General features: G+C 35.6%; 2 protein-coding genes across 2 annotated transcripts; one reads left to right on the forward strand and one right to left on the reverse strand.

Moving 5' to 3' along the window:
• Nucleotides 1-222: 222 nt before the first annotated feature.
• Nucleotides 223-2983, reverse strand: LOC117620256 (NADPH:quinone oxidoreductase-like). Its single transcript, XM_034350404.1, has 3 exons — nt 2863-2983; nt 2586-2777; nt 223-851 (listed from the first exon to the last, which is right to left on the reverse strand). Exons 1-3 carry the CDS (start codon nt 2960-2962, stop codon nt 547-549), a joined length of 597 nt encoding a protein of 198 aa, XP_034206295.1. The 5' UTR covers nt 2963-2983; the 3' UTR covers nt 223-546.
• A 2813-nt stretch (nt 2984-5796) lies between these two features.
• LOC117617497 (cation/H(+) antiporter 15-like) lies at nt 5797-9015 on the forward strand. Its single transcript, XM_034346883.1, has 3 exons — nt 5797-6045; nt 6681-7700; nt 7780-9015. The coding sequence occupies exons 1-3, from the start codon at nt 5797-5799 to the stop codon at nt 9013-9015; spliced, it is 2505 nt and encodes an 834-aa protein (XP_034202774.1).
• The last annotated feature ends 328 nt before the right edge of the window (nt 9016-9343 follow it).

Genomic DNA, 9343 nt, shown 5'->3' on the forward strand with positions numbered 1-9343 from the left:
CCTAAGAATTACTCGACTTAAACAAAATAAAAAGCAGGACAACCACTCCACATTCTTCCGAGCAATCCGAAGAGAGACATACCAGCTAAACCCATAGTGCCGCACCTACTAGGCCTAAACCCGATGCATTAGTTATGTACGAAAACATAATTTTACAATTGCATTTCATTAGCAAAACAATTTGATAACATTGGAAGTGTATGCCAATCCTGGATAGCGCATACTTTGCTGCGATGGATACATTTTATTAGCACACGTTATGCCAGAGAAACATAAACACAAATCAAAGGTCTAAATTCCAATTCCAGAGGCAGAAAGAAATAAATCATAGCATAAACTATAAAGCGTCAAACTCCTGCAGTGCAAACACGGTAGAGCCTGAATCACATGCAACTTCAGCACCATGAAATTAAAGGGCAGCCGGTGCGAGGTCTAAGGATAGGCAGATGCACACACAGCCCAGTGAAGAGACTGTTTCTTGTTTCAAACCTGCAACCTCCATTGAGACTTAGAAGTCAGGCAGTTGGAAACATGAAACAGCTCCTCTCATTGCTTTCGGCAAAGTTTCAAGCTCAATGCCTGCAAGGAGAGAATAACTTCTTTTAGCCTCTCCTTAGCCTGTTCATCAATCAAGTTGCCATCACTGTCAAACTTTGCAGGAGGCTGGAATGCATTCAAGAAAAACTCGGGCTTGTTAATGAAATGAAGGTCAAGAAAAACTCCAACTTGGCGAAGATGATATTGCGATCGTCCACCGCCAAAGCCTCCTCCGGCACTTACAATTGCAGCAGCCTTATCAGCCCAAACATTTGGTGGTCTTGACGCCCAGTCAACTGCATTCTTTAGAGGTGCTGGTATATATTGTGGAGGTTAAAAAACATTCAGGCAGTTGATGCAGAAACTTGCCAATAAACCAAATTAAGATAGTGATCAAACTCCACATACAGTGAATTTGAATTTCAAATTCAAATTATGGAACTAGATTAGTGCAATGGAAATTAGCAATGTTTTTCTATTGGAGTGGGTCCATTCATCATAATTAAATTCTGGCCAAAGTTCATGCATTAGCAATTAGCCTGCTTAACTAATTCTTTTATTAAAAACAAATTCAATCAGTATGTATGTAAGGTAATGAAATGCGTCACAAAAGTCCCAAAAGCACTTCTATTCAGTGGATCACAAAAGCATTTATGTTTTTTAGTGGATCACAAAAGAATCTCTGTTTTTTTTTTAATGACTTTTTTTTTTTTCTTTTTGATAACATGCTAACAAGTATATTGTATTTATTAACATATTTTAATAAAGCAGCATGACTCATCAAGTAGTGGTGGTATGCGTTTATTAATATTGATATTATTACTACAACTCTATATAAAAGCAGAGAATAATCAAACATTCAAATACGACAAAATGGACTTAGTTAATAAAAATATTAGTCCATTGGCACATGCGTACTTTTAATATTTTATTTTTAGAAATAAGAAAAGATAACATGGGTAGTTATGTTCCATAAAAGTAGGACATATTATTTGATTTTGTTTTTAATTTTAATTTTTTAATATGAAAAAAAAAAGTAAAATTACCATATTATCCTAATTTAATTAATAATTTCAACTCTTAATGTTTGAATTAACCAAGGGTATTTTCTGGTATTTTGAATGTTTCATTATTCTTTATCTTTTGATTTATATATATAGATTAAGAAATGAAATATTCATTAAATAAGGATAATATAGGAAATTAACAATTTACATATTAAAAATATTAAAAATAAAAAACAAATTAATAACATGAGTCCTAATTTCATGAGACACACCTAGACTTATTTTCTCTTTCTTAAAAATAAATAATAAATAATAATAAAAACCAATTAGAATTAACGAACTACGATTGAAAAAAAAAACCAATTTACACATTAAGGAACTAATTATTATCATGTCGATACTATATGTAAAAAGAAAATGAGTTTGGCCCATTAAAGATTTTATGTTAACAATTGGTTAAAGACTTCATATCTCAACTAGTATTTGCATGTATGTTATATAAAGGTCAAAAAGTAATTTTGGGTTTCTTTAGTTTGCCAGTTTTATCATAGTTTCGTTTTGTCAATTTTATGCATATAATTTTTTTATTAAGATCAATTTAAGGATACGTTACATACTCTTGTCAAATTTCAAATTCCGTAATATGGAGGGGTATTTTTGTCCATCGAGCCAAATTCCTCCCACTTGACTTCACCAAAATTTGAATTCACTTAACATATCTAATGAATGCTTGAGATAAAAACTCTTTAACTATTCCTCCCATTACTCATATCATGTATTATCAACACACACAAGTAGTCGCCATCAAAACAAAATAAAAAACACACGAGTAGTGTGTGGGTGTGTCATCTACTGAAAAGTAAACGAATGTGGCAATATCCATCATTTTTACCACATTGATTAAATAATTATCTAATTTCCATTAAAATGCAATAAATAGAAAGAAATGCTTTTGTGACTTTGATCATCAAATTCAAAATCATTATTTAAAAAGAAAAAGAAAAGAAGAGAAAAATAATTTAAAAAATAAAAAAATTATACCGGACATGGAGTAATTGTACTCAGGAGAAGCAAAGAGGATGCAATCAGCTTCCAGAATCTTCTGACGAAACGCTTCGATGGCAGGTGGAAAACTCCCCTCGCCTTCCAGATCCGTGTTCAGCAGTGGCAACGGTGAGATGTCTATGTACTCTATCTGCAGGCCGTTGATCGACGTATTGGTTATCTCAATCGCTACAAAACCCAAAACGACGCCGTTCAATTGGAAGAACAAAAAAAAATTAAAAAAAATTAAAAAAATTGCAGTAAAGTAACTGACCAGAACGAATTAGACCACGGTTATAGGAAGATTTACGAAGAGACCCAGAAAGAGCTGCAACTCTTATGAGCGACGATGCGGTAACGGAAGCAGCCTCCATTTTCTTTTCTGGTTTATCTCTATTCTTTTTCTTCTTCTTCTTCTTCACAAGTCTCTGAGTGGAAGGAACACAAATATATAAATAAAAGAGAGAAAAGAGCCAAAGCTAAAGACTTATTTTATTGTTTTTTGACGCATCGTTCAGGGAAGAATCCAGCTATTGGGCTGCCATGCCGATTCTTCTTTTTTTAATTGTCTCTCTCTAACCCATGCATTTGTTTTTTTAAAATTTGCAATACCTGTGTTCTCTTTCTATCTTCTTTTCCTCATTTCTCTCTTTTTCTTCCTATTTCTTTTTTTTTTTTCGCTTTTCTCTTCTTCTTTTATCCTTCATTTCTCTCCTCTCTTCTTTTTTTTTTCTTTTTTTTTTGGTCCGGTCTATCTTTTTTCTCTCACTATTGAAATTTCTTGCATTCGTAAAGTAAATTAACCCAAGCAGTTTTCAAATCCTAGATTCATCCCTGTAGATGTCTTAATGACATTTAAGTTGTTTTAATTTTTCGCAAGCATGATTAATGAATGAATACTTAAAAAATAGAAGATTCATATCATTGAAAGACACAATAGGCCAGCCTATTTTCATTAAAATACTCCAATGCAGTCCCACCCACTAAACGTAGCTTTAAAATTCAATTCCACTAAAATTTATTATCTATTTTACCTAAATTTTTTGAATGTTGTTCTGGTAGAGTTTGGATTGTAATATTTGAAGTATCAAAGTCAGAACATATATTGGGATAATATATGTTACAATTGCAACCCCGTCTCAATTACGTTGCATTACTTTAATTAATCAAAGTTTTTACATTATTAAAACACAAACTCCTTATTATAAACACACACACATATATATATATATATATATATATATATATATCAAACCAATGGACAATTCAATTCCCGAGTCTTGATTTAGGGTCAACAATTCTTGATAAATTTGGGATACCATCACGATAGCATTCCCGTTACATGTAAATTCTTCTCCAATATTAGATATTTAGTTGTAAGTCAAATTTCACGAAGTAATTTAAAATATGATTGGATTTCATGAAATTGTAAAGATGAAAGTAATTTTTACATGAAGTTGTAAAAATTTGGTGGGAATTTGTTGTTGGTGTTGGGCATCGAAAAGGATTATGAAATTTTTTTTGCAAAGGTAAAAAAGAAGTCGCCAGACTAGAGGGCTTTTGATGCCATAAAAGATTTCAAAACACAAGCAAATATGTTTGGCCAAAATTCACATTGAAGGTGTGTGTTTTCTCATGTATATTTGTAGGACCTTATATATACAAATAGTTCCTAGACATATCAACTGTTATCATGGTAATTCAAATACATCAAGCCACTCATAGTAAACAGTTTCTGATTGAGGTTCTGTTTAAGATTGCTGTTTTTTTTGTCAAAAACTTACTTTATTTTAAAGTTAAGCAATTTAAGGTATTTGGTAAAAATAAAATATATCGATTATTTTAAAAACTGTGGTCTTTTGACAACAGCTTTTAAAAGCAGGCTCTGGGTAACTTTTTAAAACTGTTTAAAAAAAAAAAACAGAGATGAGCTTTTAATGAATTTTTTTAATTCCCAAAACACCACCATTAATTTTTAATAATAACACCATCTCTACCACCACCTTCATCACCTCCGCCACCACCACCACCATCACCATCACCATCACCGCCACCACCACATCCTCCTCCTCCACTGCGACATCCTCCTCCTCCACCACCAACACCAACACCACCACCACACCGCCACCGCCACCACCACCCCCTCCCAATCTTCACCACCTCCACCTCCACCTCCACATCCACAAAGGCCATTCCACCACCACCACTATCACAACCACCATCTCCACCTTCATCACCACCACCACCTCTTTCACTACCACCTTCACCTCCATCTCTTTTACCACCACCTGCACCACCACCACTACCACCACATGATTAGCGCATAACACTTTCAATATTATGTCTATTTTAATTATTATTCACAGTTACAATATTTTTATATTAATATTTAACCAAAAGGTTTTGACACTGCTTTTTGTACTAACAACACTTTAAAAATATTGTTTACCAAACATGGAGCTGCTTTACTTTACAAATAATTATTTTCAAAGCACAACAAAAATAACTTTTTTTTTAAAGTTACAGCAATTCTAAATTGTCCCTCAGTGAAAAGAATTCAAAGTCAAATCACATATCCATCAGGACATTGAAATTCAAGCCGTTAACTTATTCAACCGAGAGAGAGAGAGAGAGAGAGAGAGAGAGAGAGAGAGAAGGGGTAAGCTTGTTTTAAATCCAGTTAGGCGTATCTTGTAACTACACTTTTTTCTTAAATTTTTCGTGGTTGGTAATCATGGTTGCCGACTACGGGGTGTAACCACTTTTTATTTTTATTTTTTTTATTTTTAATATTTAAAATTTTTAAAAAAATTGATTTAAATATAAAAACTATATATGGTTTGATTAAGAGGTTATGCAATGCTGGTTTCATTAAAACGAACACCTGCCTTGGTCGTATAACTAACTGAAAAACTGTACAGGGTAACGACAAGTTTGCTACTGTCGTTCTTTCTTACATGCCAAAAATAACCTAATACAGATACGTACAGAAATGGGATGCCTCCGTTCCTAACTGTTGCAACAAATTATGTGTGCCTGGCGTATATATATGTATATATGAATTACATGCATAAAAATTTCATTGTCTCTCTCTCTTGCTCTCGCTCTCGCTCTTAGTCTCTTTGTATAAGGCATCCGGATGCGAATGTAATTCGGAAATCAGGAAGAGGAAGAGGAGAACGACCGCGCTGCTATACATATAAATATAATGGGTAGTGTAACTGGTACAAGGTCATACGCAGGGGAATCTTATACAGTATTTGCCGACTCAAAAGATGAACTAAGGGCATGTTATAACAAGACAATATCCCCAACTGGGCTATGGCGTGTGGAGAATCCGTTGATGCAAGCTCTCCCAGTCACCGTTATAAAACTCGTCATGGCCATGGTCAGCACTCGTCTTGCTATGCTCCTACTCAAACCCTTCTACCAACCGCGTATTGTTGCCGACATTCTTGTGAGTTCTGCATGCATCCATATCCTTAGTAATTAACAATGGCTTTTCTTTTGATAAAAAATAGAGATGTTTGGTAGAAGGCCCGTGTACTTCTGAAAGAGATGGTACAGTAAAAAATTATGTTCGTAATAGTAATAGGTGCGTTATTTTTTCAACGTGAAATTGTATGTAGACTATTATATTTATAAAACAATAATATAATAGATAATTAATCACGTATACTTCTTAAATATGAATTTATTGTTAAATTTTAAAAAAAAGTTTTCAAATTAATTCCTACATCCATTTGGAGATCTTTCCAAATTCAAGTGTGTCATTATTTACACTCCAATTAAAAATTGTCTCTATATTGGTTCCTACATTATAATATACAAAATGCAATAAGGCTTAGTTGGGAGTATTTTAGGAATCGAGAAAGTACAAAAAATTCGATTTTGTGCTTGATTAGGTAACTTGACGAGAGTTGGATCCTAGTTATCGGGTTTTATTTAGAAGAAAACAGGATTTTATTCAAACAAAAATAAAGAGATCGGTGGTAGTTGGGGAAAAATGACTTTCAAGAAGTTAAGCTAAATTTACTATAAAAAGAATATTTGTTGTTAACTTACGGATTAATCGTTAGAATTAATTTTCAGGGTGGCTTTTTAATGAGTCGGAATATGAGGGGTGATTTGTACCCACAACTATTTCCCATAAGTAACACGGTGGTTGCCGAGACCTTAGCAAACTTGGCACTCGTTTACCACATGTTCCTGGTGGGTTTAGAGCTTGACTTCAAACCAATACTACGTGCTCGTAGGAAGGCTGTCAGCATTGCCCTTACTGGCATGGTCTTTTCCTTCCTTACTGGTTGGGTCTTGTATCGTTATATACTCCTCAAAGACTTCGCTAAACAAACAAAAAACATGGGCACTAAGGACGGCTCATTCTTTTGGGGAATTACTCTTGCCACAACCAACTTCCTGGACCTTGCCAAAATCCTTGCTGATCTCAAACTTCTCTATTCTGATGTTGGAGGACTCGCCTTGTCTGCCTCCGTTATCTCCGATTTGTGTTCATGGATTCTTCTTTTGCTTGGAATGGCAATAGTGAAAAGTAGACCATTGCTTACTGTGGGGTCCACCTTGGCTTTTGTAGGACTCTGTGTTTTTGTAGTCCGACCAGCTCTCGTGTGGATCATTAATCGCCGGAGGGGAGCACAGGAGAATGGCAACGATAATGAGCTTGCATGTTATGTTATGGCCGGAGTGGTGCTTTGCGGGTTAATCACCGATGCGTGCGGGTCCCACTCCATCGTAGGGCCTTTTGTATTGGGAATCATTATGCCTAAGGGAGAGTTCTCAAGCATGCTTATAGAGAATATGGGAAATTTCGTGCGTGAGATTCTGATGCCCTTCTTCTACTTGATCAATTCCAGAAGACTTAGTTTCTCTGATATTCTGAATACGAAAGATCCAGAGGAGGCAAAAACAGGGACTAACATATATCGTGTAGTGTTAATAAACCTGGTTGCCTACGCAGCAAAAATCGTGAGCACTTTCGTTGCCTGCGTATTGAACAGAATGTCACCTCGAGATAGTCTGACTGTTGGAGTACTCATGAACACCAAAGGCTTATTGGCACTCATCATACTTAACTCTGCTCGAGACTTAAAGGTACGTACTTTGCATGCATATTCATATGATATTTTGCAAGGTTTATATGGTTTATAATGAACGCATGACAATTGTGTAGATCTTGAACAAACAATCATTCACACTAATGACGGTGGTGATTTGGATTATGACATTTTTCGTGGGGCCGTTTCTTGCCCTTTTTTACAAGTCAAGTGCTAGGTCTTTGGTGCAATACAAACAGAGGAACGTACGAAGCGTTGGACCTAATACCGAGCTTCGAATCCTTGCATGCACCCACACCTCACGAAAAATGTCCGGCATTATCGACCTCATTGATAGTTCTAACCCAACCGAAAAATCCCCTATTCATGTCATTGTCACACAACTCGTGGAGCTAACTGGCCATGCTTCAGCCATGTTGGTTGTGCACAACACTTGCAAACCGAGTAGCACAAACACAACAACCAATGATGCACACTCAACGGACTACGACTCCTCAAATGGCTTTCAACTCTATGCCCAACAAAGAGAAGGAATCGTCACGGTGCAAACAATCACCGCCGTGTCCCCTTATGCCACGATGCATGAGGACATATGCAACCTGGCTGAGGAGAATCGTGTTTCCCTAATAATCATCCCCTTCCACAAACAATCTGCCATATCGGATGGAGGAGCAGCGATACAAGATTCAAACTACTTGCATTTAAAATGCCTCAACAACAACTTGATTGCACATGCGCGCTGCTCTGTGGCTGTTTTTGTGGATCATGGTCTCGGTACGTCCAACTCCGGCCACCACTTTGCCATTCTCTTCATCGGAGGGGAAGATGACCGTGAGGCTTTAGCATATGCAGGGAGGATGGTCGGGCATCCTAGGGTTATGATAACAGTTATACGATTTAACTTTAACTCAAATAAAGGGGCACCGAAAGTTTACTCTAATGACAATGATGATGTGGATGATGGTGATAGCGACAGTGATGGTGATGGTGATGGTGATGATGAAATTTTGGTGGCAATGACAAGTACTGGGAAGCAAAAAAAACTTGATGACTTGTTCATAGATGCGTTTAGGTTGAGGTCAATGAGCGATGACTCCCTAGAATTTTTAGAGAAGTCAGTAACAAGTTGGGAACAAACTCTCACACTAATAAGTGCAATGGAAGGTGACTATGATATGTTCATAGTTGGAAGAAGCCATGGGAGCAACTCAAACGACACCTCCACAATGTTACTAGAATGTAGCGACGCTAATGAGATGGGAGTTCTTGGAGAGGCATTGGTATCTTCGACCTTTTCGGGTAGCACATCCATTCTTGTAGTGCAACAGGGTGAGGATTTAGATATTGTTTGAGGGTTTGAGGAAATGGGATCCACTCACATTTGGAATTTTTTCGCCGACATAGACTTGTGCCGATGATCTTTTATTGAGAGAGGTTTTTTTTTTTTTTTGAAAAACAAATTTAAAATATAAAATTAGTTTCTTTACTTTTGTTTTTTGGCCTACTTCTTTAATTTAATATATGTAATTAAGTAATATCTTGGCCTTTTTGAATTACTTTAATTAGTAATTATATTTTAATTATTATTTAATATATAAAAAATTAAAGAAAAAATCCACAAAATAATTAATTTCTATTTATTAAGTCTTTTGTGAATTCGTTTGGGTGTCTCAATTAAAT

This window comes from Prunus dulcis, chromosome 2, assembly GCF_902201215.1.
Source record: "Prunus dulcis chromosome 2, ALMONDv2, whole genome shotgun sequence".
In the NCBI taxonomy this organism is placed as follows: domain Eukaryota; kingdom Viridiplantae; phylum Streptophyta; class Magnoliopsida; order Rosales; family Rosaceae; genus Prunus; species Prunus dulcis.